Here is a 22,589-nt window from a genome sequence, read left to right as displayed (position 1 = left end):
GCGCTGCAGCAGGACTGGAGCTGCAGCATGGAGCTGCAGCAGGACTGGAGCTGCAGCAGGGATGTGCTGCTCTGCAGGCGTTCACGGCTAATTAAGTCCATGCAGCGGCCGCATCCATCAGCACCGCCGACCGACACACACACACACACACACACACCCACACACACACACACACACACACACACACACACTCAGAGCTGGCTGTGTGTGAGGTGAGCTGGGATTCAGACCGACTTCCTGTTTCCAGGTTCTAAGCACCAAAACAATCAGAGATCAACCAGTTAAAGGTCCAGCTCCCAGTCAGGCTGCTGCTGCAGCTGCTGCAGCTCCTCTGAGGTTCTTCACTCTCATGCATTTTACAGCAGCAGCAGATTAGAAATGCACATAATCTGGATGGAGGGAGATGAGGCTGACGGAGCGCCGAGGGGAACGTCCAGCTCGCCCAACCCCAGAGGGCGTCGAAACACACTCCGCACCCAGACCCACAGACACACACAGACCCACAGACACACACACAGACCCACACACACACACAGACCCACAGACACACACACAGACCCACAGACACACACACAGACCCACAGACACACACCCAGACCCACAGACACACACACAGAAAGACACACACAGAGACACGCGGACACACACACACACACACAGACACGCGGACACACACACACAGAGACACGCGGACACACACACACACACACACACACAGAGACACGCGGACACACACACACAGAGACACGCGGACACACACACACACACAGAGACACGCGGACACACACACACACACCTGTACACACACAGAAACACACACACCTTCCTTCCACCTGATTTTCAACTTCAACACTTTGAGAACGACACAAAATGGCCGATTTCAATAAATAAGATGAATAATTAATTTTATAGAAGCTGATTTTAAATCCAGATCAGCTTCTTTAACAAACTAAACCTGAACCTTTTTGACCTTTGACCCTCCATCTTTACGTTTCATCTGAGTTTTGAGTTTGTTCTAAAGTTCCTGAAATAAATTCACTTTTTAATAATGTTATATTTTACTGAATGAGTCTGGAAAGATCAATAAATTAATGAACAAAACAGATGAAGAAATTTAAGATGTATTTTTAATTTTTAATGAGTTAAAAAAAATCTCAAATTTCTATTTGCTTCATTTAAATTTTTAATAAATTTTTCTTGTTCATAATCTTTGATTGTTTTGCTTCTTATTTTCTCATTCATTCATATAAATGAAAAATATTAATTCTGATATTTTATGTATTTAAGATGCTTTTGTTTTATTTTGTTGACTATATTTTTCTTTATTTTATTTTTTTCCCTCTATTTATTTTTCTATTTTTTCTTTTGTCTATTAAATTATTTTCCTGAATTTATAGAGTTGAAACGTTTTGGTTTGTTTCCGTTTGACATCAGGACTCAGATCAGTGAGATTATTGATCATCGTTACTAAAACATTAAGAGATTTTTAATTATATGATTTAATTTCACATCCTGGTGAAGTTTGTCAGGAACCAGCAGGTTCAAACCGAAGAACCAAACATCCCATCAAACATGTCGGCTCTTAAACTCGACCTTCATCTGTTATGTTTCTGTTTTCATTCAGAAAATTTAGTTCATCCTGAAAGAAACTCATAGAAAACATTTTTCCTCCTGGCTCTGATTCCCAACGGCTCGTTTCAAACAAGCCGAATCTTTTCAGCCGAGCATCAAACTGGAAAAAATAACAAAAAACTGTTTTTTGTTTCTGTTTCATCACAGAGAAGAGAAATCTTCTGAAGATTTGCTGCTTTATCCTGGGTGGATGTGAAGCATCACTGATGCATGATGGGACGTGAAATCCCGTCACGCTCAAACAAACGTTCCAGTTTTCTGTGCAGCCGTGAACGGATTAAAAAAAGGAAAACTGTTTATGACGCTTCAGAGAAACTCATGAATCCTAATCAGACCAACAGATGAAGCCGAATTCAGTTCGGCCCGTCGGGACCGGGGCCACCAGGGGCCCCCGACACCGATAAATTAAACCGCGGTCGCTACGCACTGATCAGAAAGCAGGAGCTTGATTTGTTTGGACCCACATGACGGAAGAAACGCAGCAGGAATCCTGCAGCGCTTCAGAAACACTGAAGGCCGCTCTGCATGACCTTTGACCTGAACCCAGACAGTTCAGGTCTGGGCTCCTGCGGAAGCCAGATGTTTACATACGCTGAATAAAAATAACATCTGCTCCTCCTCCAGCTGCTGTGGTCAAACCAACCTGTTCCCCTCCGGGCCTGTGGGGGCGCTGCACCAACAACCACTGAAGGAAACGACACACTGAGAGCAACTTCCTGCTTCACCACATGGAAACAAGATGGAGGATTTCAGCGGTTGGAGGATTTCTCTTTAGACCAGGAGCCATTTCTGCTGCTGGCGCTAGGCTAACATTTTAGCTTTGGTTGCATTTACCCAGAATGCCTTGCACTGTAGTCCACTTCCTGCTTCTGGAGCGGCCTCCGGTCCGCTTGATGTTCACATGTCAAACTGAACCAGAGTTCACGTCAACCGAACCCAGACCGAGGCTTGAAGAACCTAGAGTTAGCTTAGCCTTCACCTGACCGACCGAACCGGACCCGGTACCAAACCGGACCCGGTACCAAACAGTCATCAGGTCGTTTTCTGAACTTCATCACGTTTTCCTCCTGAACTCTGAGAAAGTTCCTCTCCTGCGTTTCTCAGACGGCCTAGTTCATTAAATGGATTCACTCTGATTTTAAACGTTTGCCAAAAAGCAGCAGTCCATTCGGGTCTGAAGCGCCGCGGTGGGGAGCGCAGACCCGCCGCTGATTGACGGCGCTCTCTGTGTTCCTTGGTTCTCTTAATGGAAAAGCTATTTGCAGACATGAAGCCCTTTCAGCTGTAAATCCAGTCTGGGTTTTATTTGCAGGCAGCGTTCATGTTCTGCCTGAATGACGGAGCCATTATGCAGCTGGGGCATTATGAGCGGTAAGAGCCCCCCCCTGCCCCCCCTGCCCCTCCCCTCGCCCCCCCCAGCAGGACGCGGCCTTCAAACAGCAACACTTTAAACATCGTCTCGCTGCCAGACGCTCGTTCACCAAATATCCAGAAACAAAACGCAGAAGCCGCACCGTCGACTCTTCAGCCGTTTCCTGCAGAATTTGGTTTTAATGAAAATTACATTATTAATGTTCAGTTCCTCCTTCGTTTTATAGTTTATTTATGCTTTAAACTAAACTTTTCCACAAAAAAAATCCCAAATCCTCGAGTCAAAAATATTATTTTACCCTCAACAATAAACTGAGCATGTAAAACTTTAATTAAACAAATAAATAATCAGATTTGTACGACAAAGTTTTAGGGCTAAAAAAATTATAATTAGGAGAAAAAAAGTCGCCATTTTGTAAAAAAAAAAAAAAAAAAGTTATAATTGATTTGTAATATTACCAAAATAAAGTTTAACGACAGTAAGTCAAACATAATAAGTTGTAATAACATGAGAAAAAACATAACAATACAATAATAGTCATAAAATTAACAGAATAAAGTCATTTGACAAAAAGTCCTGATATCAGAAGAATAACGTTGGAAAAATACCAGAAAAAAACAAAAGAAAAACAAGAATAAACTCAAAATGTTACAGAAATAAAGGTGTTAAAGAAGAAAAGTCACAATCTGAGTTGATTTAAATAATTTCATACACAAAAAAATGAAATATTAAAATGTTGAGTCAAATTTTACTTTTGTATCAATTTGTGATTTTATCTGTGAAAATCCCAGGATGTTGTGACGTCATCAGGCGGTTACCTTAGCAACCAACAGTCAGTGGGAACAGCAGGTGGAGGTCAGAGGTCCCCAGCGTGATGTCATTTCCTGTTCTGGTTTCATACCAACATTTATTCATCAGTTTACTGTGAGAAGCAGAAACGCTTCAGCTAAGCTAACAGCTTCACCTCTGACCTCTGACCCCGCTGGTTCTGCTGAAGCCTGCTGACCTTTCAGAAGTTGAATGAAACATTCTGGACGTGTTGGCTGCTCTGGCTGGTGTGAAATATTCACCACTGCTTTGTTAACAAGCATTTTAAATTATTTTTATCGTTTCTGTCTGGCAGCGTCTCCAGATGTTTCCGTCCCATCAGAGCAGCTGCTTCCTCCTCCTCCTCCTCCTCCTCTTCATCCCCCAGCGGCTCATTTGCATAATCGCCGCCCTGTAACTCCGTACGGTTTGATTTGCAGAAACGCCGCGGCGGCCTGGTTCCCACTGGGAGGACCGGCTCTGGTTTGACTGGTTTCATTAACGACCGACTGGAAATGAAACAAGAGGAACTTTGATCCGGCAAGAAAAGAGAGAGAAACGATGAAAACAGCCTGAAGTTTAAACACGAACACGTTTACATCAAAGAGATGGAGGCGGATTAAAGCAGCATAATCAGATTAAAAACCGTTTAATGATCTGGAAAAAACCGAAACACATCAAATATGATGAATATTTTTATATTTAGAACATCAGGAAGCAGTTAAACTCCAAAGGCAGGAAACTGGATCCATGTGTTTCAGCCTCAGAACCAGCCGGGCCAATGAAACGGCTGCAAAGGTCCGGAAAGATCTACAGAACTAAAACTAAAGTTATATTTACATCTAGCTATGCATAATTTATAAATGTTAGAAACTAGATATTTAGCTTTCAGACTAAATATTTAGTTAGCATGCTAGCCTGCTAAATATTTAGTTCTAAGCTCAACATTTATTTTACAAAGTAAATATGGAGTTCGGACCTTAATATTTACCAGGCTAACATGCTAACAGTATTTAGCAAGTAAGAGTTTTATAAATATTTAGCTGACTTGCTAAATATTTATGTTTCTATCTCAGTTATTTTGCTAGATATACATTTAGCTAAACATACAGCAATTATGCTGCATGTTTAGTTACAGCATAGTTGCTGTAACTAATTACAAGCTAAACTAATACTTAGCTTAGTGGCTAAATAGCCACTAAGCTAAGTATTTTGTTAGTAAGCTAAATGTTTAGCTTGCTAAGTCAATATTTATCTTATGCTTATGCTTTCTTGCTAAAGCTGATGCTGTCCTCTGATCTGCATCCAAACAGAACCGGAACCAAACGAGGAGTTTGGTTCCTTCTGGGTGGATCCAAACTCCATCCAGAAGAAACTCAGTTCAACTGTTAAATAGATGAGAGTTAAATAGATGAGTGTTAAATAGATGAGAGTTAAATAGATGAGAGTTAAATAGATCTGAGTTAAATAGATGAGAGTTAAATAGATGTGTGTTAAATAGATCTGAGTTAAGTAGATATTAAATTCTCCAGAGCCTTTCAGCTGCAGGATGATGTGAAACTCAGATTCCCAGTTTTTCCTCCTGAAGCCAGTTTTTGTTTTTGTTTTTGTGATGAAGACGAGTTTTTGCCCCTGAGGATCTTTTGTTCCTCGCAGCCTGTTTACGGCCCCTCGGCCTGTTGGAGGCTCCAAACCGGCCCAAACCGGGTCCGAACTCCCGCTGCTCCGCGTCAGAATGAAGGGAAAACAAAGAGGCTTTCAGCCCACAGAACAGATAAAACCTCGATTATAAAACGGCGCCATTTGAAGCTGCTGTCGGGAGGTCAACGCGCCACGATGACAGGCGATCACACAGGGCCTCATCACCGCCTCAACACCGCCTCACCACCACCTCATCACCACCTCCTCACCATCTCACCACCATCTCACCACCACCTCACCACCTCCTCACCACCTCATCACCACCTCACCACCATCTCATCACCATCTCACCACCACCTCACCACCTCACCACCACCTCATCACCACCTCATCACCACCTCATCACCGCCTCACCACCGCCTCACCACCGCCTCACCACCGCCTCACCACCGCCTCATCACCGCCTCACCACCGCCTCACCACCGCCTCACCACCGCCTCATCACCGCCTCACCACCGCCTCACCACCGCCTCACCACCGCCTCACCACCGCCTCACCACCGCCTCATCACCGCCTCATCACCGCCTCACCACCGCCTCACCACCGCCTCATCACCGCCTCACCACCGCCTCACCACCGCCTCACCACCGCCTCACCACCGCCTCACCACCGCCTCACCACCGCCTCACCACCGCCTCACCACCGCCTCACCACCGCCTCACCACCGCCTCATCACCGCCTCACCACCGCCTCACCACCGCCTCACCACCGCCTCACCACCGCCTCACCACCGCCTCATCACCGCCTCACCACCGCCTCACCACCGCCTCACCACCGCCGCCTCATCACCGTCCATTTGCATTTCCATCTCCAGCCCTGAGCCGGTTTCCTGCCCTTACAGCGTCTGTCAGGATCCGTCTTCCTCTCTGCCTCGCGGTCGCCAACCTCAACCTCTCACAGCCAACCAATCACATAAATCTCGCCAGCGGCGTCCTAACGGCCACTGAGATGGAAAATCTGCCCTGGTATTGATTCAGCGTCACAGCCGGATGGGAGGCTAGTTTTCCTTCTCCGTCCTGGAGAGGAAGGAGAAAACATCTGCAGACTGAAACCTCCTGATAACAAACCATTTCTCTGAACAGGTTCCTGATGATGATGAGGTTGACATCAGTAAAGATGGCGGACGGAGCTTCAGATTCAATCGTTTTCTGGGTCATGAAAAACTTTTCTCACCTCCCAGTCGACTAAAAATAATGTGCAGGAAGTTTTTGTTAAATCAAAGACAACGAAGCCTCCTGAGATCATCTTCACATTTATCCCAGGAGAACCAAACCTTACAGCAGCAACGTCATTTATCTGGACAACAATAACCTGCAGCTGTTTCAGAAACATCTGGAATCAGGAATCAGCTTCGTTACGAACCTTTAAATGTTTCTCCTGCTCATCAACTGAGTCAAAGGAAGATTTAAAGGAACTGATGAACCAGAGCAAATTAAACCATTTATGTTTCTTTAAATGAGACTCTTTCATAAATAAAAAAAATATGAGAATGAAGTTCAGTAAGAAATGTTTTAACTTCAGCCTGAAACCCGAGGAGCCGATTTGGAGCAGATCTTCGGCTGGTTTTGTTTTCTGCCGCCATCAGGACGCCGCAGTGTGAGCCAACACACACACACACACACACACACACACACACACACACACACACACACACACACACACACACACACACACACACACACACACACACACAGTGTTGTAGAGGTTCTGCTTCCTGAATGGATCGGCCCGGAGACTCGCTGAGGCGAGACTAATCAGGCCTATTCCAATCCCGGCCCAGCGGTGGACACCCGACCCCCCCCAGCAGGTCGTCTGCTGCACTTCATGCATTTTAATTGGAGCAACGTAGAGCTGCATACATAGATGTGCAACCCGCCCAGCGGCACACAGGCTGGTTTGTTACACAGAACAAAAAGATGAATTATGAACGACCCGATCGGAGAACTGGAACATCGAACGGTTTTCTTTACAGGTTTTATCATAACAATATAATTATACGCAGAGTTTCTGTTATGATTTTAGCTGTTTGATTTTATAGCTGCGGTTTGTAGTTTGTTTATTTTATTTTATTTTATTTAGAGGCAGAATCTGCTGGACTGAAGTTCAGAACCGACTTGTTTCTGAACCCGAGTCATTTAAACTCTGAATGTTTTAAAAATCTGGGATTAATTATAATTTATCCGTTTCCTGCTGGATTATGGAGACGTCTCTCCTGCTGCAGTCAGCTACTTTAATAATCGATTATTCTGGATTACACGGATTAAAAAACGTTTGCTGGAAGAAAACAGGACAGCAATTTAAGATTATAAAAAAGTCTTTAAATATGCTCTACCCAAAACTAATGAAGTGGTAGCTTAACTTCAAATTATGGCTCAAATTCTCTACAACAAAAATCACTTTAGTGCTTCCAATTATTAATCTGTTAATCCCAAATCATCAGCAGATCAGCTGTAAATTTTACTGACGTTAAAACAAGCAGAACGATTTTCAGCTGCATCAAATGATCACTAAAGAAATGATTTCCTCTTACATGTTAGACAATAAAACATTCAATTCTGTGTTTATTTGACTAGTTTAACATTGTTAAACTAGTCTTGTTTAGATCATTTAATTAGCTCTACATTCTTAAGATAATGAAAAATAATAAATGATAAAGACTTTACGGTATTTTGATTTAGTAATGTAATTATATTATCTGTGTTACCACCCCCACGCCACTAGAGGCAGTAGCAACCCCGAAAAGATGCGACTAAGCTCCAATCAGGCTCCTCCGCAGCTCTGATTGGCTAAGCAATGTAACGTGATCCTCTGATTGGCTAAGCAATGTAACGTGATCCTCTGATTGGCTAAGGAATGTAACGTGATCCTCTGATTGGCTAAGCAATGTAACGTGATCCTCTGATTGGCTAAGCAATGTAACGTGATCCTCTGATTGGCTAAGCAATGTAACGTGATCCTCTGATTGGCTAAGCAATGTAACGTGATCCTCTGATTGGCTAAGCAATGTAACGTGATCCTCTGATTGGCTAAGCAATGTAACGTGATCCTCTGATTGGCTAAGCAATGTAACGTGATCCTCTGATTGGCTAAGCAATGTAACCTGATCCTCTGATTGGCTAAGCAATGTAACGTGATCCTCTGCAGCAAGTGACGGCAAAGCGGGGCGTCATCACGACTTTACACAAGTGTGTCTTTACCTCCACCGAACCCCTGGGGTTCGATAGAACCCAGGTTAAGAACCACTGGTTTAAACTAAACAGAGCAGCTCATCAGCTGGTCACCAGCTGGTCACCAGTCGTTAAACTGGTCCTGCTTTAATTTCAACTTTTCACTTCATCCAAATGTCCAGAATTGCTCTAAATGGCCCGAATATCGTGAAGCGTCACAAAGAGCTGAAAGATAAAATCTGAGTTAATCTGAGTAACTTCAGGTTTTCTTGAATAATTCAGTGGCCTTGAATCTTCCTGTGAGTTCAGTGATGGAGATGACAGCAGCACTCAGCCTTCAGAAAGTTTAAACTGCTGCAGGGGGACAGAAGTTTGTTGAGACGGCTGATTTATTTTAAAAAGACATCAGTTTTAATCCGTGTCTTCTGGGTTTTCTGCTCAGACTCGTATCGACGTTCACAAACTCTCTGCAGCAGCTGCGTGGAGCCGGTCCGACTTTTAATGAGTCCCTGAAAGAGAAGCAGGAGCATCGAGCTTTTCCAAAATCTGACAGCTGACTTTTTAGGCCGAGTCTGGAACATTAACCTGAGGCCAATCTGCAGAGGTTACTGAAACTTTAACAGGACACTTACATTACTCACAACCAGGCCAGTGAGGGTTGGTGCAACTTTCACAACCTGAGCAGCTTCAGATCCAACAGAATCAGGACAAAACCGCAAAGTCGAAATGTTGATGTTCGCAGCAGAACGACTCAACAGGATGAATGTTGGAGGAATGTTTCAAAATGTACGGGAAGGCGGCCATTTTGGGTCAGTTTTTGATGTTTACACACCTCTAATCTTAACAAAACTCCTTCAAGGGATTTAAGCCACCGGCTTCCTCGTTGGTCTGCATGCAGTTAAGAGATGGGGGGCTAAAAGTTATCAAAATGTTTTAGTTTTGAGCATGGCCAAGCGGTCTATTCCCCAAGTCAAACTTTGTAACTTTTACAAAGGTCAAAGTGCACCAAACCTAGTATGAATGATGTATATTAAACTACTCCAACATCATTTTTATGTTTTTCTTGTTTATACTCAGAAATTCAGCATGTTTGTGTTTTACAGGAATCTTTCATTTTAATGTCTTTTTAAAAAATTCCAACCAAGAACTAGCTTCACAAATTAGCCTGTGGCTACAAAAACCTCTGAACAAAGCAACAGCGTTTTTTAATCTGCCGTCCTGAACGCAGTAAATTCGTCGCCTGGCGACTCCATGAGGTCACAGACTGACGTCACCTTCACCTGATCAGGTGACATTACATCAGAGGACAGAAAATAAACTTTGACATTGTTCTGCGTGGTTTTCACAGACGGTTCGTCTCTGCAGAGCCAGGCGGAATCTGTGACCTTCAGCAGATATTTATCAGTTTTCCATCCTCTGATCTCTGACTGCAGCTCTTATCTGGTTCTGTTCGGTTCTGTTCGGTTATCCAGGAGCCGGGTCGTCACGGCTGCTGCACATGTGCAGAGACTCAGCATGAACAAACTGCTAACGCCGCTAAATGGCTCTGAGTATCACTAATAAATACTAATTAGAGTTTAATGCATTTATTTCATCGGTTTAAAGGGAAGATCTGCCCTGAAACCATCGTCTCCTTTTCCTCACCAAACTGACCTCCAACCTGGACCTCTGACCGGATCCAGAACCGACACGGATCCGATCGGATTCAGAACCTAAACCGACACGGATCCGATTGGATTCAGAACCAACACGGATCCGATCGGATTCAGAACCTAAACCGACACGGATCCGATCAGATCCTGAACCAACACGGATCCGATCGGATCCAGAACCAACACGGATCCGATCGGATCCTGAACCTGAACCAACACGGATCCGATCGGATCCTGAACCAACACGGATCCGATCGGATCCTGAACCAACACGGATCCGTTCTGATCCTGAACCAAGACACGGATCTGTTCTGATCCTGAACCAACACGGATCCGATCGGATCCTGAACCAACACGGATCCGATCGGATCCAGAACCAACACGGATCCGATCGGATCCAGAACCGACACGGATCCGATCGGATCCTGAACCGACACGGATCCGATCGGATCCAGAACCGACACGGATCCGTTCTGATCCTGAACCGACACGGATCCGATCTGATCCTGAACCAACACAGATCCGATCGGATCCAGAACCGACACGTCGGATCACACAGCTGGACGAATCCTCTGATGATCAGGAAAGTTTCTCTAACAAACTTTAATAAAAACCCGATTCCTGACCGCTTCCTGGATCGGAGGAACCGACGATCCGGTCAACATAAAGAGCCAAACTTCAGAACTTCAGACAGAACCGACCCGTCGCATGACTCCAGAAACAAATTTAAAGATTATTTTTGTTTGATTTTCTGTTGGTGCCTGAAGCTTCAGCGTTGCTGAACATTTTATAACGTTTTTAATATTTAATGATGAACTTTTACAATAAATGTAAAAACTTAATGAAATGCATCAGAATGGCCGAGGAAACACGAAAAGCTGTTTCCATGATTATTTGGCATTTTGGTTTTCTGATCATATTATTATTGGCAATAAGATCTTATATTCAGTCACTGATGAGTTTCTGTAGATCTGGCTGAGACGTTTGTCCTCTAAACGTCCTTCAGGTGGCAGAAGGCCGACTTTGTAACCGTCTTTATGTGACTCTGAAGGTCCAGATCTGATCTCTGGTTTCTGTCTAATAACTGAAGCTGCATGTTGACTTCAGATCATCAGAACTGGATGATTAAAGTTTCAGTCTGAACCTTTATTTTGAAGGGCAGTTTTGTTTACAGACCAAATGATTCATTTTATTTGTTGTTTGGTTTATTTACTTTGGATATTTGAAATGTCTTCCAGTTCCAGTTAAATGTTTATTAAAATTTAAAGAAATCCAACCATCTGCTGCCTCCATCCCGACTTTAAGGAGTTTCTTTTCCTGCAGTTTAATTAATCTAAAGTTTGGAAAGTTGACAAAGTTCCTCTATTACCTCATGAAAGTCAATTAAAAGTGTCTGTCAGCCATTAATGCTGCAGCTAATTCGTTTGAGCTAAACTAATAAAGTAATTATTTCCAGGCTGCAGGAGATCAATGAGAGGAGCTGAGCTAATTTAACCTGGAAAGCTTTTATTTTGGCGAGGCGACGCTCCAGTTTGTCTCTAGGCGAGAAGTTTTATTAGACCAGGAGGAAGTTTTAAACAAATAAACCTGAATTATTCAGAAGATATTCAAACAGAAACAACCAAAGAAAAAACTCCAGCTGAAGTTAGAATAATAAGAAGTTATGAAATATGCAAAATGTATCAGAAGAAAAAAAACTTTGAAGTTTGAAACATTTAAGTATTCTGAAAACTTCGCTGGGGTAAAATAAGGGTTGGAGACGCCAAACGGATGTTTTATTAATATGATTTAATCATTTTGAAAGGGAATCAAATTTTAAAAATTTATTTTATTTTCACATTTTCAAACAAAGTAAATCGTCAAACTTCTGAAAATGGAAAAATAAACTTTATTCTGCGGAATTAAACTAAGTGAGCTTTTCTGCGAATATGAAATATGGAAGAAAATATAAAATAAAGAAAGATATGAGTGTTTCTGGTACGTCTGTAAATCTGCGGCTGCATCAACGACCAATGAAGCGGCTTCTCTTTTCCCACATGAAGTCTGCTTCTAAACGATCTGATTGGACGCTGGAAAAGACCGTTGTTGTGCTAAACGGAGTTAGCTTAGCAGTGAAGCCATGCTAGCCTAGCTTAGCAGTGAAGCCATGCTAGCCTAGCTTAGCAGTGAAGCCATGCTAGCCTAGCTTAGCAGTGAAGCCATGCTAGCCTAGCTTAGCAGTGAAGCCATGCTAGCCTAGCTTAGCAGTGAAGCCATGCTAGCCTAAAATAGCATCTCCATGCTAAAGGTGTAGCAGCTAAAGCTGATGTCAGCGTCCGCAGTCCACGTTTCTAAAGAAGCTCCATGAACAACTTTGCATCAATCTGATGATTTAATGATCGAAATAAAAGATTAAAAATAACAAGTTTAATATTTTATCAAAAATGTTGCTCATTTTGTTGATATGTATGAAAAATACAAAACTTTTGCATGTATAATTTTTGCTCTAAAACCCAATAAATGAGTGAATGAAGGTTTTCTAATGCAGGATGACATCAGCGCATCCCTGCGTCCTGATTGGACAGTTTGTCCCGGGTCTGGAACCAACATGGCTGCTGCAGATGTCGTGACGTTAACCATGTTTTGTTTCCGTTTGGCCATTCTCTGGAAACGTGTTATTTTTGGAGTCTAAAAGCCTGTGAAGCGGCAGGACGCGCATAAAGACGCTCTGTAATCTGCAGGCCTCCCTCTGGACTCGGTTACGTCACGCACACAAAGATCTTCAAAGTGTGAAAGTAAGCTCACACTTTAAAAAACAAATAAGCTCCCAGAAAGCTTCAAGAGGCATTTGTTAAGCTTTCAGATGTGAGTGAGGAAACAAAACCATCAATTATTTAAAACGCTGATTAAAATTCAAGTCTTGAAGTTATGAATTCAGAGTGAAGACTAAAAGTTTCTTCAGTCTGGTTTTATTATTTCATCACCTGCAGCTCAGCTTCTGGACACAAACACAGAAACAGGAGAAGAAGAAGAAACTCCTTCACTTCAAGTTATATTGTGTTTATACCTGAACTAAAATAAAAATCCTCTTTCCAACACCAACCTGGCCTCCGACATTTGGATGTTTCTATGGTTCAAAGTGTGAATGTCGCTTTGAAGGTCAAAGTGAAGGTCAGGCTCATGAAGAGCTGAACTTTCTGATGAAGAAAACAGAAATGGGGCTTAATTACATTAAACCACGTCGTCTCAGTTCTGATCCTGTCAGAACTGAGACTAAAGATTTTCTGATCTGGTCTCTTATTGGCCTGAAAATGGATTTTATTTCAGCTGCACATGAGAAAAACGTTTAAAAATGACATTTGGACATTATGTCATGGAATAGTTTGTAGACGCTTTAGGTGGACGAGGCAGTTTGTCGATAAAAAGTAAATATAAACAAAAAGCTGTTTCAAATCCTCATTTCATTGATTTAATAAAAAGGCAGGTTTCGCTCTCAGCTTGTCGTCTCCGTGGATCTGAAGCTTCAGGAGGAGAAATATGGAAACTCCTGAACCGGGTCAGAACCCGCCGCCGCCGCCGCGGTGGCTCAACCAGAGCGATCCGCTCGGAAACACAGAAAATGAGCCGATACGTGAAGCCCAGCGGTGATGGATGCCGCCTCGCTGCCTGAATCCACATTCAGCCGTTTGAGACAGAAAGCAGAAGGAAACGATTCTCCCGTTTGCTTCTGCGTCATTATGAGCAATAAAACGCAAAACGTCTGATCCTGAAAACATTTTCATCCCAGCAGTTCAACCTGAGGAAGTGGAGAAAACACAGGAAGTGATGAAAGCAGGAAGCAGCGGGATGTTTTAGTCTGATTTGAAGCAGCAGAGACCGACCCAAACATGACGCAGTTTCCACAAACGCAACGGAAACCATGGCAACCAACTGCTTAATCCACCAATCACATGAACACCAGATTATACATCTATGGTGAATCATTCAGGCACGAAACAGACGCCTAAACTCCTGGAATGAAACAGCCGGAAACTCCAAACCCTCAGCAGCTTCGGGGTTAAATTCAAATCACGAAAAGTTTAAAATAGATTCAGCAGATGTAAAATAAAAGTTAAATACCAAAAGCATCATTCATAAAGAGCCTAAACGAGAACTGTTGTGTTGTTGTAGTTTTGAGGCTCCAAATCCAGACGAGAGGAAACTTGGAAAATAAAACTCGGTGCTAACAGAGCTAACCGCTATCAGAACTAACCACTAACAGAGCTAACTGCTAATGGAGCTAACTGCTAACAGAGCTAACAGCACTGACAGAGCTAACAGCACTAATAGAGCTAACAGCGCTAACAAAGCTAACAGCACTAATAGAGCTAACAGAGGTAACAGCGCTAACAGCACTAATAGAGCTAACAGGGCTAACAGAACTAACTGCTAACAGAGCTAACAGCACTAACAAAGCTAACAGCACTAATAGAGCTAACAGAGCTAACTGCTAACAGAGCTAACAGCACTAACAGAGCTGACAGCTAACATAGCTAACAGCACTAATGGAGCTAACAGAGCTAACAGCACTAACAAAGCTAACAGCACTAATAGAGCTAACAGAGCTAACTGCTAACAGCGCTAACAGCACTAATAGAGCTAACAGAGCTAACTGCTAACAGAGCTAACAGTGCTAATAGAGCTAACAGCGCTAATAGAGCTAACAGCACTAACAGAGCTAACAGCGCTAATAGAGCTAACAGTGCTAACAGAACTAACTGCTAATAGAGCTAACAGCGCTAACAGAACTAACTGCTAATAGAGCTAACAGCACTAACAGAGCTAACAGCGCTAATAGAGCTAACAGCGCTAATAGAGCTAACAGCGCTAATAGAGCTAATAGAACTAACTGCTAATAGAGCTAACAGCGCTAATAGAGCTAACAGCGCTAATAGAGCTAACAGCACTAACAGAGCTAACAGCGCTAACAGCGCTAACAGCACTAACAGAGCTAACAGCGCTAATAGAGCTAACAGCGCTAACTGCTAATAGAGCTAACAGCGCTAATAGAGCTAACAGCGCTAACAGAGCTAACAGCGCTAATAGAGCTAACAGTGCTAACAGAACTAACTGCTAATAGAGCTAACAGCACTAACAGAGCTAACAGCGCTAATAGAGCTAACAGCGCTAATAGAGCTAATAGAACTAACTGCTAATAGAGCTAACAGCGCTAATAGAGCTAACAGCGCTAATAGAGCTAACAGCACTAACAGAGCTAACAGCGCTAACAGCACTAACAGAGCTAACAGCGCTAATAGAGCTAACAGCGCTAACTGCTAATAGAGCTAACAGCGCTAACAGTGCAAGTCTGGGCTCCTGAGGACAGAAATGATTGCAGAATGACCTCATCACGCGGTTTCGTTGCAGAGCATTGAGGTTGTTGATGTGTGACCCCGTGACCCCGGAGCCTCCACCCGCTCCATCCTCCAGAGGAACAGCAGTGAGGATGAATATTTTCTCCAGATGAGCGCTCCGGCTAAACGGCGCGGCTGTAAACCGTAAACAACACGGACAGGACATCAATATTCATCCGCGGTCCTGTTAATGTCGGCGCGGCTGCTGAAAATTTAATCAGGCCGTTTCGCTCCCCCTGAGTTCATCCGTCATGTCGGCGTCGCCGGCCTGAGCGCTCCGTGAGGCGAGGCGGAGAGAAGCTTCTCCCAGGAGGAAGCAGTTTAAAGCCTCACAGGCCAAATTACCGCCGTGATTTCATTTGTGTTAGCGAAGGAGAATCAAACCCGACTCGACCCGATGACAGAACACAACGCACTGCCGTGAATTTACAGACTCTGCCGTGAGTCCCTCCATTCATTCATTCAGAGCCACATTAAGACAGTCACAAAGTCGGCCTTCTATCACCTGAAGAACATCTCCAGGGTTAGAGGACTGATGTCTCAGCGAGATCTAGAGAAACTCATCCATGTTTATCTTTAGCCGCATTGATTACTGACACAGCGTCTTCACAGGTCTGACTAATAAATCAATCAAACAGCTGCAGCTGATCCAGAAGCTGCAGCTGTTCTGACTAAAACCAGGAAGATGGAGACATAACACCAGTTTTAAAGTCCCTCCTCTGGCTCCCTGTAGCTCAGAGACTTTAAAATACTGATGTTAGTTTATGAATCACTGAACGGTTTAGCACCACAATACCTTAAAGATCTGTTATTACTGTACCAACCGTCTGGACCCCTCAGATCTTCTGGTTCTGCTCTGCATCCAGAACCAGAACCAAACAAGGAGAAGCAGCTTTCAGCTTCTATGCACCACAGATCTGGAACAAACTTCCAGAAAACTGTAAAACAGCTGAAACACTGAGAGCCTTTAAATCTCAACTTAAACCCACTTGGTTAGAGTTGCTGATGGCTAAATTAGGTTTAGAGTGAGTTTTGATGTCTTCCATGTTTTTATGTCTTTAATGTTTTTAATTTTTTCTTTTCGACTTTTTAATGATGTAATGTTTTTTGTTTTTTATTTTTTTTAATCTCTCTCTTTCTCACTGATTATTTCTGTTTTTATTTTAATTATGTAAAGCACTTTGAAATGCCTTGCTGCTGAAATGTGCTATACAAATAAAATTTGATTGATTGATTGATTGATTCATTCATTCACTCAGAAGACAGTAAAACCTCAACTAAAGCCAAACATTTCTCACTAAACTGCAGTTCTGCTTCTTTACATCCATTTCACTGGACTGAAAACTAAATATTTTAGTTCCCGTCTGTCTGTGGAGTCAAAACTAACAGCAATTATTTGGAATAATGGAGTCAATTTTATTTAAAACCATTTTTTAATTATGTTATTCATTCATTTATAGATGTCACAGTTTCTAACTAAACTAAATATTTAGTTTACAAACATTTGGCTTTGTTGGAAATATTAAGATTAAAACTATATTACCAGTTAGTCAACTAAATATTTAAAAACCAAACATTCACTAATTTTAACTCCGTCGCCTGCATGAAGAACCATCTGGAGATCAATAACTGATAATCAGGATTCCTGCAGAGTTAGCATATTTGACAACGTTTCTTTGTTTATGCATCATAAAGTCGATAAGAAACTTCAGAGACGTGTCATCAGATGTCAGAAACAATAAAAAGTTCAACTTCTGGACTCTATGAACCTAAAGCAGAATAACAGCAACGTTTTTTATTTTTATTTATTTTAAATAAATATTTAATTAGTCAGAAATATGGCAGCACAGTGGCGCAGTTGGTAGAGCTGTTGCCTTGCAGCAAGAAGGTTCTGGGTTCGATTCCCGGTCTTTCTGCATAGAGTCTCCATGTTCTCCCTGTGCATGGTGGGTTTTCTCCAGGTACTCCGGTTTCCTCCCACAGTCCAGAAACATGACTGTCAGGTTAACTGGCCTCTCTAAATTGTCCCTAGGTGTGAGTGTGTGTGTGTATGGTTGTGTGTCTCTGTGTTGCCCTGTGACAGACTGGTGACCTGTCCAGGTGACCCCGCCTCTCGCCCGGAACGCCAGCTGGAGAGGCAGCAGCACCTCCTGACCCCACTGAGGGACAAGGGTGCAAGAAAATGGATGGATGGATGGATAGTCAGAAATATTATCTCAGGTTTTCCTGATGTTCAGCTCTGATGATCCGGTTTGACCTTCTTAGCAGAAGGAAAACCGAATGAAAGACGATGAAGATGATGATAACGATGAAGATGATGAGATAGAAAACCAGGAAACTCAGCAGAAAAACGAGACAAACAGCAAAAATAAAGAATCTAAACCGAAATGACTGAACAGTCAGAGCAGAAAATGAGGATAAATGATGAAAAAGTCTTAAAACCCAAACAGCTGAACTGCTTCAGTCTGACGGACGGAAACGAAGCAAAAAGTTGATCATTTCATTGGTGATTAGAGTCAATGAGTCATTTTGGACCATTAGAAACAGACAGCAGGACGTTTTAGTCCACTTCCATGGAAACAGGATAAATGTTTTAAACCTATTAATCATCAAAGGGGACAATTGTTCTTATTGTTCTTATTGTTCTTATTGTTCTCTTCTGTCTCAGATTTTCACAGATATGCTGGAAAACGTTGAAACCAGAGAGAGACGATGCTCCGGGTCAAACATCGGATTCCTGCAGCTGCAGATCATTTAACCCTGGAGGTGCTGAGGAAACTTTAAAACCTGGAAAACCTGGAAAACCTGTGAAGCTCAGGAAGCTTTGGGATCATTAAAAACCAACATGAGACGAACCACATCCTCACATCCTCACAGGCTGCAGAGCAGATGTGGCTCCTCAGAAACCAGCAGCCACATGAGAGGGAACCACAAACATCCCGGATGGAACAGAACCAGATTCCATCCAGACCAGTGGCTCTTAACCTGAGGAACCGAACCCACCAGTTTCATGTGCGCCTTCACTGAACCCTAGTGATAAATACAATATGATTTTTTACTCCCCAAATTCAAGACATGCATAACTGATAAGACTATCAGATTGTGTTAGACTAGAGTCTAGTTGGGTCACCACATGATCACCAAGTCGTCTTAAAGGGAGAGACTCTGAGATCAGTTCTTCAACATACAGTCAGTGTTTTCAGCAAAGTTGATCTGAGTGTCCAGGAACGACCCAAAGTATTTAAATCTGCCACAGTTTCAACAGGTTGGCCATCGAGAGAAACTGGAACCACTTTAAGGTCTTTAGATCATTTAATTAGCTCTACATTCTTAAGAGAATGAAAAACTAAGAATAAATAATACATACTTTGCGGTATTCTGATCTAGTAATGTAATTATTTTAGTTGTGTTACCACCCCACACCACTAGAGGCAGTAGCAACCCCGAAAAGATGCGACTAAGGAGCAGATTTAGAAGTTCACCGAAAGCTACAGAATGTGGTAAAAACTGAGTTTTGCTGAAGTTAATAAAGACAAAAGTTCAAATCCAGGCTGAGAGAGGAGCTCCTCCAATCAGGGCTCCTCCGCAGCTCTGATTGGCTAAGCAATGTAACGTGATCCTCTGATTGGCTCAGCAATGTAACGTGATTCTCTGATTGGCTCAGCAATGTAACGTGATCCTCTGATTGGCTCAGCAATGTAACGTGATCCTCTGATTGGCTCAGCAATGTAACGTGATCCTCTGATTGGCTAAGCAATGTAACGTGATCCTCTGCAGCAAGTGATGGCAAAGCGGAGCGTCATCATGACTTTACACAACTGTGTCTTTACCTCCGCAGCAGAGGCTCCGCCGAACCCCTGAGTCCGACTCACCGAACCCCTGGGGTTCGACAGAACCCAGGTTAAGAACCACTGGTTTAGATGAACACATGAATGCATGACGTCTGGATCTGAGCCGAGTTGGGAAACCGTTCTGATGCTGCTGCTCACCAACACCACAACAGAATCTGTTTTATGGCTCCGTTCCCTGACGAAATCAAAGATCTTCCTCCGGATGAAGCTCTCAGGTTTCCATGGTTACGCCTGCTGAGAGGTTTGAGAACCCTTGTGTGATGTCGCTCTGCTAAAACTGTTCGAGGAGACCCCATGAGGGCAAGTCCTCATGTGGATCGATGCTTTTAATGTTTTTATCTTTTTAAATCTTTTTCTAAATCTCTTTGTTTTTATTTTAATTATGTAAAGCACTTTGAAATGCCTTGCTGCTGAAATGTGCTATACACATAAAATTTGATTGATTGATTGATTGATTGAGACCCTCCTCAGGTTTCCCTGTGAAAGCTTTGATCAGAAACGCCGAAACCTGAAAGAACCAGTTCAGCCTCTGACCACTGATGCTTGGTGCTTCTCCAAAGCCGAGTTTTCCCAGCAGACCTTGAACACAGCAGCCAAAAGCGTCTTCAGGAAAAACTTTCCTGTCATCCTGGATCAACACTCCGTGGCTGCCATGTTCAGAGGGTCAGAGGCAGCAGGGGGTCAGGGGTCAGATGGCGTCTGGAGACTCTGAACGTTTCATCCGCAGACGGTGAGAATCGTCTGATTCCAGCTCTTCATTTGTTTCGCTGCTGACATGATGCTGATGTTTGACTTGACGTATTTATTAAAACAGGAAGGAAAACAGCGAGACGAGTTCATGAATATTAGATTATGATGCTGCGGGTTCAGATCAACCTCCTCAGTTTACATGAAACCCTTAAAATGAGGTCAGGGGGTTTTTATGTGACATCATAACATGAAACAGAAATATGTTTAAGAGCAAAACAATCTAATGCTAGAAGTTTTAACACATATGAACCATAAACTAATGTTCAGTATCAGTTTGTTTCTGATCATTTGAATAAACTGACATTAAATTTGTCCTTTTTCTCAAATCCGTTTCTGTTTGGGAGCCGAGGAAATGCTGAGCGTCTGAACCTGCAGAAAAGAGTTGCATCGTTTTTATAAGAGGATTTGAGTTTTAACTGGAACAGCCAGTAAAGTGTGAAACAGCTGCTGATTCACGATTTTTAGTCATTTTATTTTGAAAGGTCACGTTTTGCCCAACATGTTTGAGGTGAAATGAACGTTTATAACGAATTAAATGATTTATGTGAGGAGAATAAAATCTGCATCCTAATAACTGTAAACCGTGTTACTGTCAGACTGAACAGAAACATCATCATGTCTTCATTTACCCAAAACGAGGCAGCAGCTGGGAGAACCAAACACCTGGACTGGTTGAGCCCCGAGTCCAGCAGGACAACCAGAGCTCCCAGTCTGAACTGGTTTCATCAGGGATTGTTGGATCCATAACGGATCCTGCAGCCTGTCAGCCTGGAGAACTGAAAGTTTGATGTTTGCACAAAGAGCATCAGCAGCAGCAGCAGCAGCAGCAGCAGCAGCAGCAGCAGCATCAGCAGTGCTGCAGCAGCAGCATCAGCAGCATCAGCAGCAGCAGCAGCTGCAGCAGCAGCAGCAGCAGCAGCAGCAGCAGCAGCAGCAGCAGCAGTGCTGCAGCCCTTTGTGCCTCTGCTGCCTAGTCAAAGCAAACAGATTCATCTCCCATAAAGGCTGAAGAAGCACTAATGAAACATCCCATTACTGACAGCAGAACCCGATCCGGTTTAAAGGCTTTAATCCAATAAAAGGCCTAATGATGAAGAAGTGACTCTGATCCCCGCAGAGACGGCGGAGCGGATCAGGAGCATCCGGAGCCCGCAGCGACACGGACTGCAGGAGCTGCAGCGCATCGCCAGAGAAACTTCAGGACAAGTCCTGATGTCCTCCAGGAAGCAGCTGCAGCATCAGGACAGCCAGTCCGTGTTGCTGCAGCAGCAGCATGAACCCAGAGCGCCGCACCATCCAACCTGGCAACCCGCAGCCCGCAGCCTCACCTGAGCACTCCTTGCCTCTGCCTTTGCACTCCCCGCTCTGCGGCTGGTAGGAAGCCCGAGCCTCCGGCCCGGCCAGCAGCAGCGCCAGCAGCCAGGCGGACGCCAGGCACCGCACTGCCCCGCCCGGGCGCCGGCGGCACCTCCCAGGGCCCGTCAGCATCATGGAGGAGACCCGAACCCCGCGGTCCGCTCGGTTCGGCTGGGCTCGGCAGCCGCACACGCTTCGGCGTAATTCCTGAAGAAACGCGGCTGTCCTGCAAAGAAGGAGCTCCAAATGCGGGAGAGAGGCAGCGGAGCACCGCTCAGGTCTGAGGCGGAGCAGGAGCGATGATTCCTGCGGGATTCCGGGTTCAGGAAGCCTCAGAGGCGGTCCGGTCCGGCAGCAGCATCCTCAGTCCGAGCCTCCGCCGCTCAAACTCCGAGTCTCTCACAGCGGATCTGATGTCACACCCGCACAGACCCGCAAACCACCGGGGCGCTCCGGCTGCGCGTCCGCCGCGCGGCAGAGAGGCGGTGAGGGGCGAGACGCGGCGCGCAGAGCGAAGCGGCAGCTGCGACCACAACAAAGAGACCCGGACTGAAGAAGAGGAGGAGGAGGAAGAGCAGGGGAGGCGGGATGGTCACGTGAGAGGATGCAACGCTCCCACACACCTCCACGCCTCTTCACGCACGCGCACGCACGCGCATCTCACACACACAGCCAGCTGCTGCAAACCGAAGAAGAAGAAGAGGCGGAAACAGAGGAAGGTCAAAGTTCAACAAGTTCAAGATTCATTTACTGGTTTTCCTCAAGAAATATTAAACAGTGACGACAGGCTGGAATGATTCATTGACTCTACAGAGAAATATATAAAATTACACAATTATTTATTTCTCCTGGTTTTTGTTGCTTGTTTCGATTTTGACTTTTTTCCTGTAAGAATTAAAATGTTTTCTAATTTAAATTGGATTATTTTG

The 22,589-nt window shown here is 43.9% G+C and overlaps 1 protein-coding gene across 1 annotated transcript in view; it reads right to left on the bottom strand.

Annotated features, from left to right (window-relative positions):
* tmeff1a (transmembrane protein with EGF-like and two follistatin-like domains 1a) overlaps positions 1 to 22,204 on the bottom strand; it is a 54,680-nt gene extending 32,476 nt beyond the window's left edge. The window contains exon 1 of the mRNA XM_081598843.1: positions 21,633 to 22,204. Coding sequence (XP_081454969.1) covers positions 21,633 to 21,795 — 163 coding nt within the window. The 5' untranslated portion in view covers positions 21,796 to 22,204. The remainder of the gene's footprint in view (positions 1 to 21,632) is intronic.
* Positions 22,205 to 22,589: the final 385 nt, after the last annotated feature.

This window comes from Poecilia reticulata, chromosome 17, assembly GCF_904066995.2.
Source record: "Poecilia reticulata chromosome 17, P_reticulata-male-v2, whole genome shotgun sequence".
Classification (NCBI taxonomy): Eukaryota; Metazoa; Chordata; class Actinopteri; order Cyprinodontiformes; family Poeciliidae; genus Poecilia; species Poecilia reticulata.
The sequence above is the reverse complement of the archived record's forward strand: the minus strand, read 5'-3'. Positions and strand labels throughout refer to the sequence as shown.